Below are 13,921 nucleotides of genomic sequence, written 5' to 3'. Positions count from 1 at the left end.
CCCTCTTTTTGTCTGATGTGTAAAGGCAGTTTGATAGGTTTTTCGAAATTTCTGTTTGTATGGTGTTTTCTAATCTGCTATACAGCTCTCCTGTCCTGTAAGAATCTCTACATTGAGCAGAGGGCTCAACTAACCCAGCCCAAGTGAAATTGACTGGAAACAGACAGGCACTATGTGATAATGGCATCCTAAGCACCAAGGAAGTGAAATCCAAGGAACAGAGAAATGAAGGGATTTTTGTAATAGGGAGTGAACAGAAATGCTGCTTGAACAGTTGGGAGAAAAGGTCTCTAAATAGTCCCCCAGGCTGCAGTTTGCTGCTCCTCCCAGGAGACTGCCATCAAAACCAGACTTTATTTTTAAGTTAAAACTCTGTAAAAAGGGGTTTTCTGAGGGCACGAGGGGAACTTTCAGGCCCTCCAGCTCTGTCATCAAGAAGCAAAAGAATCTCTTTTCTTGCAAGTCATTTTGGAAAAGAAGGTGAGAGAGAAAGAAGGGGGGTGGAACTGATAAATCGATAACATTTTGCTTCAGGGAAAAGCCCTATTTCAGCTGATTGCCTCCTTGTTTTGGTCAAAGCGTGAGATGGGGGTAGAGGTTAGATATAAAGAATAACATGTTAAACATGCAGCTGTAGTAGGGTGACCAGATGTCCTGATTTTATAGGGACAGTCCCGATTTTTGGGTCTTTTTCTTATATAGGCTCCTATTAGCCCCCCAATCCCTGTCCTGATTTTTCACACTTGCTGTCTGGTCACCCTAAGCTGTAGCCTGCACAGCTGGACCAGTGACAGCGATCTGGGCCTTGTTTCTTATTGTCATTCCCAGCTACCCAGAAACATACAATGTTTTAACGATGGACGAGTAAATGCACTAAATATAACTGCACTCAACAAGGGGCCGTAAGGCATGATTTACCTAATATTTTGCCACTGTCCTTGCTGACGGGTCTCAGAAAGCCCGGCTCGGCAGCTGAGTTACACTGCATTACAAGTAACCTGTAAAGACATGCCAGCTCCAACCTTGTCCAACTGCTGCCCCCATTCTGGCTGGGCACTGAAGATAGGTTCTAAAAACCCCTGCCCATTAGTCTAAGGTAACACATCAGCTAGAAAAAATTAATTGCTAAGCACATGTTAAGCACCTATCTGGTGGTCATCACTAGGGTATTTGCAGATGTAGGAAGTGGGGCAGTTATTCTGTATCATGTAATGTTCAAATGTTAGCGGGCATCCAATCTGGAAACATCATAAAATCACTAAAAGGGCCATAACTCGAAGAAACAGTCTCATTTTCACCCAAATCAGCCGAAATTTTTGAAATACAATTGACGATGCAACTATGTAATCAAAATAGTCCTGTTTTGGAAAGTGTGGGAAATATTTAGCCCCAAGGGATATGTTTTGTGCATTTTCCTGTCCTTGTTTGTCTTCGGTTAAAGCAGAAGTCTGTAGTCGCACGACAGTATGAGTTTGTTTGTACCATGTAATACATCAACAGATCTGTCATTATTTGTAGAATGGACTGAATGGAGGAGTTTTTCTGTCTGCTATTTTACATTTTATGAATATTGGCTACTGTGCAATGATTCCTGCACTGGCAACTGATGTTAATACAACGTACACCAGGATGAAATATTTTCAGGATAAGTTCCACTCTCTGGGCCAAGACTGGACTTATGTCGTGCATGACGAAGCAATCTACTGCAAAGCACAGTTGATTAAATGGAGGAATCGAACCGAATTTGACAGTGACCCCTTTGAGATGGGAGGCGTGCATCGTACAGTGAATTTCCTGGGTGACATAGGCAGTGTGATACAGGAAAGTGGATTTGAAGACCTCCTTGTGGAAGCCAACATCTACGGTGCTTCATCATCTGCCATGCTGTAAGAGGAAAAGCACATAACCCTGGCATTAGAATCCACAACCCTATGAATGAAGCAATGAATTGCTTGAAATGGGTGGCACTTGGCAGTTCCATGAACAGTCATTCTCCCAGAAAATGAGAAGAGACGCATCTTGGAGAAAGCTTGACCTTGCACTGAAGCATTTGAAGAGGTGGGCAAGGCACACAGAGAAAAGAGTGTGGAAGCACAGAATGCTCTGGCAGACTTCATGAACAGAACCCAATCACTCCCCCAGTGCATGGACACTTACGTTACCGAAGGGAAACACTGCTGAGATAAATTTCTGCTCTGGGAAAACTAGGTAATGGATGTTGCCCAACTACTGCGGGATAACACTGCAGCACACAGAGATGATAACAAGTTCATGTAGTCTGAGACACTGGAAGAGAGGATTGCACTTGATTTGCTGTGTGGTCATGTGAATTATGCTAGATGGGGCTATGTAAAATGAAGCAGAAGCCAGACTTCTGGAGAAGGAGAAGCCAGATATATATAATGACCTACTTGATAGGGTGCAGTATGCCAGACTGCCAGACCCTTTAGTGTTGTATGGCATGACATGGCCATAGAGCAATCTCTCAAAAAGAACTATGGGAAGCATCAGCATCTTTGCACAGTGTGGTTGAGGCCACGTTGGTCTCAGGATATAACAGGTGGATGAGGTAATATCTTTTATTGAATCAACGTCTCTTGGTGAAAGAGAGACGCTTTTGAGCTACACCGCTCTCTGGGTCTTAGTGATGTCTCTGTGGTACGAACTGAGCATGTCCACTCTCAGCAACCCGTCTCCTCTGGACTCAGGGATGGTGGCATGCCTGTTCTCAGCTCCCTTACAATCAAAGTGCTCTTTGCCTGTAATATGGACCAAGTACACCCTGTCTCAGCTCCTCTCTGTCTCAGCATTGTGGACCAGACCCACAAAGGGGTATAGATGTAGCAACCTCACCATTGCCATGGCTTCTAGATGCCTAGAAAATTATTAAAACAACAATGGGATTCCCAGTGCCTCAGTTAGGTGCTTGGGCTCTGTCTTGGAGGAAGGGGCAGAGACAGGTACCAAAGAATGGGATAAACAAAAACAATAAGGACAGGCACAAAACTGCCTAAGTTAGCCACTGGGAGATGCCGAGAAAAGGGGTGGTGCTAAGCCCTGACCCTTTTAGGAAGTTTGGGACCTAGATCTACTTGCAATCTGCAGCCAGGAATCCCTCCTGGAGTAAGCTGACTTAGGTGCATGAACCATTTTGTGTGAGATTGCTATATACCTGCCTAAGACCCCAAAAACAGATGTGAGCAGGAGGAGGCGGCACGGGACTTCTGTGTAGCCTTTAGTGCAATGCTGACGGTCCTTATCTGTGCTGTGGGGGACCCTGCTGCAAATCCCCCCTGTGCCTGTGCTAAGAAGAGATGTGGACAGGGGGCGAATGCAGGCCTGGTGAGTGTTCCCTGCTTTTTCGGGTACTGCCCTCGGAGGGCGGGGTGGGCACGGCTACCCTCTTGCTTGTGGAAGCTGTTCCACTTTAATTAAAGGGTTGCTCGAGCCAAAGCTGCCAGGCTTCCCTCTGTAGGCTGATGGTTAGAGTGCGCGTTTGGGGTGGAGGGAGGTGTGAGTTCAAATCTCTCCTGGTGCGTGTGCGCTCGTCTTTCCCGGGTAGCCTCAGGGGTGCCTATCTTCTTGCTTGTCCAAGCTGTTTCACTTTAATTAAATGGTATTTGGGCCTCGCTCTGCCCCAGTACCCTCTGTAGGCTGATGGTCACGCTATTTGCCTGGGGTGCCAGAAACGTGGGTTTGAATCTCTCCTGGGGCACGTCCCCTGACCTTTCCCTAATGGTGAGGGGGTGGTCTGCCTCCTTCTTGCCTCTTGAAGCTGTTTCACTTTAGTTAAATGTGCTCTGGGCCAGCCTCACGGCAACCCTCACTCTCTTGTCCAGTGGTTAGGATACTCGCCTGGGTTGTGGGAGATCCTGGTTCAAATCCCCCAGCTGCTTGTTCAGCAGGGATTTGCACAGGGATTTCCTGCCTCCTAGGCGACCGTCCTTTAAGGTGGGCCATCCTTGTCCGAACCCCCTCTCTTTCTCAAGAGGCCATTGTCTTCTTGGGCCGGAGAGGGGATTCGGACAGGGATCGCTCACCAGTGACTCTCCCCAGGAGGTGGTGGCCCCCAGTTCACACCCCTCAAAAGAGCAGGGGAGTGCCCTGGGGTCTGCCACAACCTGGGCGTGTATCCTGATCATGGTGGACAAGAGAGAGAGGGGGTTTTACTGCTCAGCAGCAAAGCCTCTTTAATTAAAAGAGCAAGAGGCCCTGTGACAGGCCTCTTGCTGAGCTAGGAGGGGGTCTCCTCTCACACCCCACAGGCCCTCCTGTCCCACAGAGCGGGGAGTTGAACCAGGGTCACTCGCAATCCAAGCAAGCACCCTAACCCCCGTACCATAGAGGGACATGAGAGCTTACCTTGCTCCGGTTAATATATAGTTAAAGTGGAACGCTTGAGCGGTAAGAGATTGAGGCACCCATCCCGTCTCAGGGAAGGGATTTGAACCAGCACCTCTCTGCCGCTTGGGTAAGTAGCCAGACCACAGGACTACAGCGGGAATCACACACAGGGCCTGCCCGAATTCTCATGTAATGGTTACTGAATGTGTCCTACCTTCAACAGAAAGCACTGAGGGAGACCCCACGGCCCACTACCCAGGCACTTAAGCCATTCGTTTGAGAGGTAGGCCATCAACCTTCAAATCCCTTCTCAGGGAGCATAAAGGGGATTCGAACCCACCCCTGTCCCTTTCTAGGAGGGAAGCATCCAAACCACTGGACCACAGATGGACTCACAGGGGTGGTGTGGCCCAGTGACTGTTTAATTACCTAATGACATTGGCCCACCTTCAATAGGAAACACTAAGGGAGCCAGCACATTGGAATACCTCCTAGCCCAGCACTTAGAGCATTCACTTGCCAGGTAAGAGATCAAGGTTCAAATCCCGTCTCAGACAGCATAAAGAGGATTTGAACCCCAGCTTCCCCTAGGCTGGGCACACAACCCAACCACTAGACCACCGTGGGCTGCTTGTTTGCACTCTGGCCCACAGAAAATGTAATGAAAGTGCAGCAGCTTCACCAGAAAAGAGCAAGGGAGCCCCAGGGGCAGAATACTGCCTAGCCCAGCACTTAGGCCATTCACTTGCCAGGTAAGAGATCAAGGTTCAAATCCCGTCTCAGCCAGCATAAAGGGGATTTGAACCCCAACCTCCCACAGGCTGGGTACGCACCCCAACCACTAGACCACACAGGGCTGCTTGCTAAGCTTGCGACCCAATGAATATGTAACGAAAGTGGAACAACTGCAGCAGAAAAATTGGATGCGGCCATTGCCAGGCCCCAATGAGAACCCCTCTCAGTCCAGCAGCTGCATGTTCATTCACCTTGGCGGCAGGAGATGGCGCTTCAAGTCCCTTCTCAGCAAGCTGAGAAAGGAGTTGAACCTGCATCATCCACATGCTGGGTAAGTACCCAAGCCACTGGACTAGAGAGGGATTCACGGAGCAGGCCTGGCCAGTTACTACTGAATGAACATGGCACAGCCTCGACAAGCTACAACGAGCGAGCCTCCTCAGGCTGGCCTTTACTTCAGGATCGGGGCTCACGCTTGAGAGAATGCAGAGCCCTCCTCACCTCCCTGCTCATCAGGCGGGGAGAAGGAAATTGACCCAGCGTCTTCCCCTCCCCACCTCTGCTTGCCGGCCACGGCCAGGAACCCCTCAGGTGACTTAGGTGCCTAACCCACTTCGTGTGAGATGGTTAGGGACCTGCCGAACGCCCCGCAAAACAGCCCAGGGAGAAGGAGGCAGAGGCCTCGCGTGTAACTTTTAACCTCGTGGTTAGGGGCCTCGCCTGTGATGGGGGTCGGGGGCTGCTTCAGGTTCAGCTGGGAAAGGAGACAGTTACGGTTGGCTCTGATAGAGATCTAGACAATCATGACTTGGCTGTAGAACGTGACTCAGGACGTGTTATTTACCCCTTCACGCAACGCAAGAACCAGGGGTCACCCGCTGGCATTAGTAGGCGGCAGGTTTAACCCAAACCAAAGGCAGTACTTCGCCCCGCAAGGCACAGTCAGCCCGTGGAACCCGTCGCCAATTGACGTGGGGCGGGCCAAAACTGTAAGTGGGTTTGAAAAAAGCATGAGAAAGTGCGTGGTGAACGGGTCCATCAGTAGCCGTTAGCCAAGACCGTCAGAGACGCAGCCCCGCGCTCGGGGCGTCCTTAGCCCGCTGACTGCCGGCTGCTGGGCGGGGCCGACGGGACGGATCGCTTGATAATTGGCCTCTTCTGTGCGTTGCCTTTGAAGCAGCCGGCGTTGGCCGCTGTGGGAAGACAGGACAGTGGGCTAGCTGGGCCATTGGTCTGATGCAATCTGCCCGTTCCCATTCTTAACTCTCCCCTCCGCCTGATGAGCGCGAGGGATTTGCAAAGGGCTCACCTACCACCCGGCTGAGTGCCCTAATCATTGGGTCCTGGGCTACAGTGATGGGAGCGCCCTCAGTTGAAGCTGTTACACTTTAATTAAAGGCCCCTGGCCCCAGTTAACGCTGTGGCTCCCTCTCTGATCCCGTGGTTAGGCTTCACAGAGGGCCTGTGAGGATGGCGCGTTCAAATCCCCTTTCTCCCAGGTGGGCGGGGGGGGGGGTTGAAGCGGGCTCTCCTGCAGCCTGTCTATGTTCTGTGATTCTGGGGGTCTCGTGATCCCTTCCTCTTGCTCGTGAAGCTGTTCAACTTTAATGAACTATTATTTGGGTCAAAAAGCCCAGCACCTTCTTGTGTAGCCTCGTGGGTAGGCTACGGGGCTGGCTTGTGGCCGCTGTGGGTTTGAATCCCCTCTTTGCCTGTTGCAAGGGCCTCAGCAGCAGTTCTGGGGTGGACAGGCCCCTTGCTTTTTGCCCGTAGAAGGTGTTCCACGTTAATTAACTATTGTTTGGGCAAAGCCAGAGCCGTCGTTCCTTCCCTGGTCCAGTGGTTGGGCCGTGTGTGTGGGATGCGTGTGCTGTGGGTTCAATTCCCCCTGCTAATGCTAAAGAGGCCTTGAGGTGAGGCCCTAATGCAGGCCTGGTGAGTGTTCCCTGCTTTTTTCGGATACTGCCCGGGGGGGGAGGGCGGCTACCCTCTTGCTTGTGGAAGCTGTTCCACTTTAATTAAAGGGTTGCTCGAGCCAAAGCTGCCAGGCTTCCCTCTGTAGGCTGATGGTTAGAGTGCGCGTTTGGGGTGGAGGGAGGTGTGAGTTCAAATCTCTCCTGGTGCGTGTGCGCTCGTCTTTCCCGGGTAGCCTCAGGGGTGCCTATCTTCTTGCTTGTCCAAGCTGTTTCACTTTAATTAAATGGTATTTGGGCCTCGCTCTGCCCCAGTACCCTCTGTAGGCTGATGGTCACGCTATTTGCCTGGGGTGCCAGAAACGTGGGTTTGAATCTCTCCTGGGGCACGTCCCCTGACCTTTCCCTAATGGTGAGGGGGTGGTCTGCCTCCTTCTTGCCTCTTGAAGCTGTTTCACTTTAGTTAAATGTGCTCTGGGCCAGCCTCACGGCAACCCTCACTCTCTTGTCCAGTGGTTAGGATACTCGCCTGGGTTGTGGGAGATCCTGGTTCAAATCCCCCAGCTGCTTGTTCAGCAGGGATTTGCACAGGGATTTCCTGCCTCCTAGGCGACCGTCCTTTAAGGTGGGCCATCCTTGTCCGAACCCCCTCTCTTTCTCAAGAGGCCATTGTCTTCTTGGGCCGGAGAGGGGATTCGGACAGGGATCGCTCACCAGTGACTCTCCCCAGGAGGTGGCGGCCCCCAGTTCACACCCCTCAAAAGAGCAGGGGAGTGCCCTGGGGTCTGCCACAACCTGGGCGTGTATCCTGATCATGGTGGACAAGAGAGAGAGGGGGTTTTACTGCTCAGCAGCAAAGCCTCTTTAATTAAAAGAGCAAGAGGCCCTGTGACAGGCCTCTTGCTGAGCTAGGAGGGGGTCTCCTCTCACACCCCACAGGCCCTCCTGTCCCACAGAGCGGGGAGTTGAACCAGGGTCACTCGCAATCCAAGCGAGCACCCTAACCCCCGTACCATAGAGGGACATGAGAGCTTACCTTGCTCCGGTTAATATATAGTTAAAGTGGAACGCTTGAGCGGTAAGAGATTGAGGCACCCATCCCGTCTCAGGGAAGGGATTTGAACCAGCACCTCTCTGCCGTTTGGGTAAGTAGCCAGACCACAGGACTACAGCGGGAATCACACACAGGGCCTGCCCGAATTCTCATGTAATGGTTACTGAATGTGTCCTACCTTCAACAGAAAGCACTGAGGGAGACCCCACGGCCCACTACCCAGGCACTTAAGCCATTCGTTTGAGAGGTAGGCCATCAACCTTCAAATCCCTTCTCAGGGAGCATAAAGGGGATTCGAACCCACCCTTGTCCCTTTCTAGGAGGGAGCATCCAAACCACTGGACCACAGATGGACTCACAGGGGTGGTGTGGCCCAGTGACTGTTTAATTACCTAATGACATTGGCCCATCTTCAATAGGAAACACTAAGGGAGCCAGCACATTGGAATACCTCCTAGCCCAGCACTTAGAGCATTCACTTGCCAGGTAAGAGATCAAGGTTCAAATCCCGTCTCAGACAGCATAAAGAGGATTTGAACCCCAGCTTCCCCTAGGCTGGGCACACAACCCAACCACTAGACCACCGTGGGCTGCTTGTTTGCACTCTGGCCCACAGAAAATGTAATGAAAGTGCAGCAGCTTCACCAGAAAAGAGCAAGGGAGCCCCAGGGGCAGAATACTGCCTAGCCCAGCACTTAGGCCATTCACTTGCCAGGTAAGAGATCAAGGTTCAAATCCCGTCTCAGCCAGCATAAAGGGGATTTGAACCCCAACCTCCCACAGGCTGGGTACGCACCCCAACCACTAGACCACACAGGGCTGCTTGCTAAGCTTGCGACCCAATGAATATGTAACGAAAGTGGAACAACTGCAGCAGAAAAATTGGATGCGGCCATTGCCAGGCCCCAATGAGAACCCCTCTCAGTCCAGCAGCTGCATGTTCATTCACCTTGGCGGCAGGAGATGGCTCTTCAAGTCCCTTCTCAGCAAGCTGAGAAAGGAGTTGAACCTGCATCATCCACATGCTGGGTAAGTACCCAAGCCACTGGACTAGAGAGGGATTCATGGAGCAGGCCTGGCCAGTTACTACTGAATGAACATGGCACAGCCTCGACAAGCTACAACGAGCGAGCCTCCTCAGGCTGGCCTTTACTTCAGGATCGGGGCTCACGCTTGAGAGAATGCAGAGCCCTCCTCACCTCCCTGCTCATCAGGCGGGGAGAAGGAAATTGACCCAGCGTCTTCCCCTCCCCACCTCTGCTTGCCGGCCACGGCCAGGAACCCCTCAGGTGACTTAGGTGCCTAACCCACTTCGTGTGAGATGGTTAGGGACCTGCCGAACGCCCCGCAAAACAGCCCAGGGAGAAGGAGGCAGAGGCCTCGCGTGTAACTTTTAACCTCGTGGTTAGGGGCCTCGCCTGTGATGGGGGTCGGGGGCTGCTTCAGGTTCAGCTGGGAAAGGAGACAGTTACGGTTGGCTCTGATAGAGATCTAGACAATCATGACTTGGCTGTAGAACGTGACTCAGGACGTGTTATTTACCCCTTCACGCAACGCAAGAACCAGGGGTCACCCGCTGGCATTAGTAGGCGGCAGGTTTAACCCAAACCAAAGGCAGTACTTCGCCCCGCAAGGCACAGTCAGCCCGTGGAACCCGTCGCCAATTGACGTGGGGCGGGCCAAAACTGTAAGTGGGTTTGAAAAAAGCATGAGAAAGTGCGTGGTGAACGGGTCCATCAGTAGCCGTTAGCCAAGACCGTCAGAGACGCAGCCCCGCGCTCGGGGCGTCCTTAGCCCGCTGACTGCCGGCTGCTGGGCGGGGCCGACGGGACGGATCGCTTGATAATTGGCCTCTTCTGTGCGTTGCCTTTGAAGCAGCCGGCGTTGGCCGCTGTGGGAAGACAGGACAGTGGGCTAGCTGGGCCATTGGTCTGATGCAATCTGCCCGTTCCCATTCTTAACTCTCCCCTCCGCCTGATGAGCGCGAGGGATTTGCAAAGGGCTCACCTACCACCCGGCTGAGTGCCCTAATCATTGGGTCCTGGGCTACAGTGATGGGAGCGCCCTCAGTTGAAGCTGTTACACTTTAATTAAAGGCCCCTGGCCCCAGTTAACGCTGTGGCTCCCTCTCTGATCCCGTGGTTAGGCTTCACAGAGGGCCTGTGAGGATGGCGCGTTCAAATCCCCTTTCTCCCAGGTGGGCGGGGGGGGGTTGAAGCGGGCTCTCCTGCAGCCTGTCTATGTTCTGTGATTCTGGGGGTCTCGTGATCCCTTCCTCTTGCTCGTGAAGCTGTTCAACTTTAATGAACTATTATTTGGGTCAAAAAGCCCAGCACCTTCTTGTGTAGCCTCGTGGGTAGGCTACGGGGCTGGCTTGTGGCCGCTGTGGGTTTGAATCCCCTCTTTGCCCGTTGCAAGGGCCTCAGCAGCAGTTCTGGGGTGGACAGGCCCCTTGCTTTTTGCCCGTAGAAGGTGTTCCATGTTAATTAACTATTGTTTGGGCAAAGCCAGAGCCATCGTTCCTTCCCTGGTCCAGTGGTTGGGCCGTGTGTGTGGGATGCGTGTGCTGTGGGTTCAATTCCCCCTGCTAATGCTAAAGAGGCCTTGAGGTGAGGCCCTAATGCAGGCCTGGTGAGTGTTCCCTGCTTTTTCGGGTACTGCCCTCGGAGGGCGGGGTGGGCACGGCTACCCTCTTGCTTGTGGAAGCTGTTCCACTTTAATTAAAGGGTTGCTCGAGCCAAAGCTGCCAGGCTTCCCTCTGTAGGCTGATGGTTAGAGTGCGTGTTTGGGGTGGAGGGAGGTGTGAGTTCAAATCTCTCCTAGTGCGTGTGCGCTCGTCTTTCCCGGGTAGCCTCAGGGGTGCCTATCTTCTTGCTTGTCCAAGCTGTTTCACTTTAATTAAATGGTATTTGGGCCTCGCTCTGCCCCAGTACCCTCTGTAGGCTGATGGTCACGCTATTTGCCTGGGGTGCCAGAAACGTGGGTTTGAATCTCTCCTGGGGCATGTCCCCTGACCTTTCCCTAATGGTGAGGGGGTGGTCTGCCTCCTTCTTGCCTCTTGAAGCTGTTTCACTTTAGTTAAATGTGCTCTGGGCCAGCCTCACGGCAACCCTCACTCTCTTGTCCAGTGGTTAGGATACTCGCCTGGGTTGTGGGAGATCCTGGTTCAAATCCCCCAGCTGCTTGTTCAGCAGGGATTTGCACAGGGATTTCCTGCCTCCTAGGCGACCGTCCTTTAAGGTGGGCCATCCTTGTCCGAACCCCCTCTCTTTCTCAAGAGGCCATTGTCTTCTTGGGCCGGAGAGGGGATTCGGACAGGGATCGCTCACCAGTGACTCTCCCCAGGAGGTGGCGGCCCCCAGTTCACACCCCTCAAAAGAGCAGGGGAGTGCCCTGGGGTCTGCCACAACCTGGGCGTGTATCCTGATCATGGTGGACAAGAGAGAGAGGGGGTTTTACTGCTCAGCAGCAAAGCCTCTTTAATTAAAAGAGCAAGAGGCCCTGTGACAGGCCTCTTGCTGAGCTAGGAGGGGGTCTCCTCTCACACCCCACAGGCCCTCCTGTCCCACAGAGCGGGGAGTTGAACCAGGGTCACTCGCAATCCAAGCGAGCACCCTAACCCCTGTACCATAGAGGGACATGAGAGCTTACCTTGCTCCGGTTAATATATAGTTAAAGTGGAACGCTTGAGTGGTAAGAGATTGAGGCACCCATCCCGTCTCAGGGAAGGCATTTGAATCTGGTTCGCCCACTATCCAAGCAAGCACTCTAACCCCCTTCCCATATAGGGTCTTGATATCTTTTTTTGCCCGGGTTAATCTATAGTTAAAGTGTAACACTTGAGCAGCAAGAGATCAAGGGGCCAACCCCTCTCAGCAAAGAGGAAAGGGAGGTTGAACCAGCAACTTACTAGCTTGCAGGCAAGTATCCAAACCACAGGACTACCAACAGAGTCACAGAGACTAACTGGCCCAATTCTCATGTAATATTTACAGAAAGTGGCCCACCTTCAACACAAAAGACAGAGGGAGCCATCAGATCAGAATACCTCAGCACTTTGAACATTCACTTAAGAGGTAAGAGGTCCTTTCTAATGAAGAAGAAAGGGGATTTAAACCAGACCCACTAGACACCTGGGCAAGTATCGAATACCCTGGACTACAGAGGGGTTTTCATGTTCTGCGTTGTCCAATTATCATTTGATGAAAGTGGAACAGCTTCAAGAATGTATGAAGGGCAACCAACATCTGAATATCCCTTAGTTCAGTGATTGGAGCACTCACCTGATACAAGAAACAGCCCTATTCAAATCCCTTCTCGTGAGCTATAATGGAAGAATTGACCCCAAGTCTACCACATCCCCCATACGTTATCTAACCACTGGGCTAACAGATATGCATGAGGCCTCTTCTCCAGCCACACAAATCCTCTTCAAATCCCTTTTCCACATCAGGAAGGGAGAGGAAACTGACCAAGGCAGTCCCATACCCTGGTGAGTATCCTAACCTTGGATTAACCCCTAGGAGCCCCAGTCATGGCCCGGGACCCCATTGTGTTAGCTGCTGTACAAACAGAGAACAAAATGACAGCTCTTCCCACCAAGAGCTTATAGACTTACTTTAAGACAAGAAAGAACAGATTGGGATAGACAGAGCAGGGAGCACAAAGGGAAAAGAGAGACAACATTAGTCAGCATGATGGGCAGTGGCCTCCAACCTAATCACAATCAGTTTTACGTAGGCATTGTGGCAGAGCTCATTGCCAGATCTGCTTTATTTTTTGTACCGTATATACTTGTTCATTAGCCAGTTTGTTTATAAGCCGACCCACCAAGATGGATAGGTAAAAATAGCAAAAATTGTATGACCCTTTCATAAGCCGACTATATTTCAATATGTAATATAACATACACAATGTACTGCTTACCTTGCTCTGAAGGTTTGAGGCATTTCTATGGCATAACCTCTAGGGATTTAAAAGTTAAATCACTTGAAACAGCAAAATGTAAATAGATGTAAAGTGAGAACAGAGGGATAGAAAAAGCTGAGGTACAGAGGTTAGGTGACTTGGCCAAGGTCACACAGTAAATCAGTAGCTGTAGTAGGAAGAGACTCCATGTCTCCTGCTTTAACTATTAGACAACACTGTCTCCAGCTTGCAGTAGCTTGTGCTGCAGCAAAAACAGAAATATTCCAAACAGCATCGTGTTAAATTACAGCACAAAAGGAAGACAATACGTAAGGAAAAAGCAAAAGAATGAGACTGAGGCTGTATGTCAAGACAATACGCACCGTTTGTCGATTTGTGTCTGAACATAACCTGGATCATTTGACTTATTTGAACAGCTCATAAAACAGTGCTCCTCATTTCACATATATCTGATACCATTTTCTTTGGCGTGTACACACCTGAAGATCGAATGTTTGTGCCTCTTCCAGTTGCTACGCTGATTGTTTGCTGTAACTAAGGAGAGATGGCTTGGGTTGTTATTAAGAATGGAATGTCAAACACCTTACCAGGAGTTGACCTGACTTTGAAACATACAATGTATTTTCAGTAATCTACATTTTGTGTCATGCCCCTCACTGTCCTCATAAACAGACACGATCAAGATTAAAATCGACGTGCATTTTGGGTCTGATTCATCATCATCATCATCATCACTCCAGTTTTATGCCAGTGCAAGTCCTCTGAAATCAACTTGGGTACTTAAGCGTAGGTCCCTTAAATGCATATTTCGGCACCTAGCTAAAAAGCGGCCTGATTTTTCAGATGTGCTAAGCCTTCACAGGATCCAGGGCCTTCAGTTACCTCAGCACCTTTGAAGGGAAGACCACATGTTCTTAATTGCCTAACTGTAAGAGGAGGCATGGTC

General features: G+C 51.2%; 1 protein-coding gene across 3 annotated transcripts in view; it reads right to left on the bottom strand.

Annotated features, from left to right (window-relative positions):
* The window catches only part of LOC128823168 (uncharacterized), a 38,464-nt gene extending 25,060 nt beyond the window's left edge, over positions 1-13,404 (bottom strand). For all 3 annotated transcript variants that reach the window (XM_054005291.1, XM_054005290.1, XM_054005292.1), the window contains exon 1: positions 13,338-13,404. In XM_054005291.1, coding sequence (XP_053861266.1) covers positions 13,338-13,396 — 59 coding nt within the window. In that variant the 5' untranslated portion in view covers positions 13,397-13,404. The remainder of the gene's footprint in view (positions 1-13,337) is intronic.
* Between the last annotated feature and the right edge of the window lie 517 nt (positions 13,405-13,921).

Source organism: Malaclemys terrapin, chromosome 15, assembly GCF_027887155.1.
Source record: "Malaclemys terrapin pileata isolate rMalTer1 chromosome 15, rMalTer1.hap1, whole genome shotgun sequence".
In the NCBI taxonomy this organism is placed as follows: Eukaryota; Metazoa; Chordata; order Testudines; family Emydidae; genus Malaclemys; species Malaclemys terrapin.
This window is presented reverse-complemented; position numbering and strand designations above follow the sequence as displayed.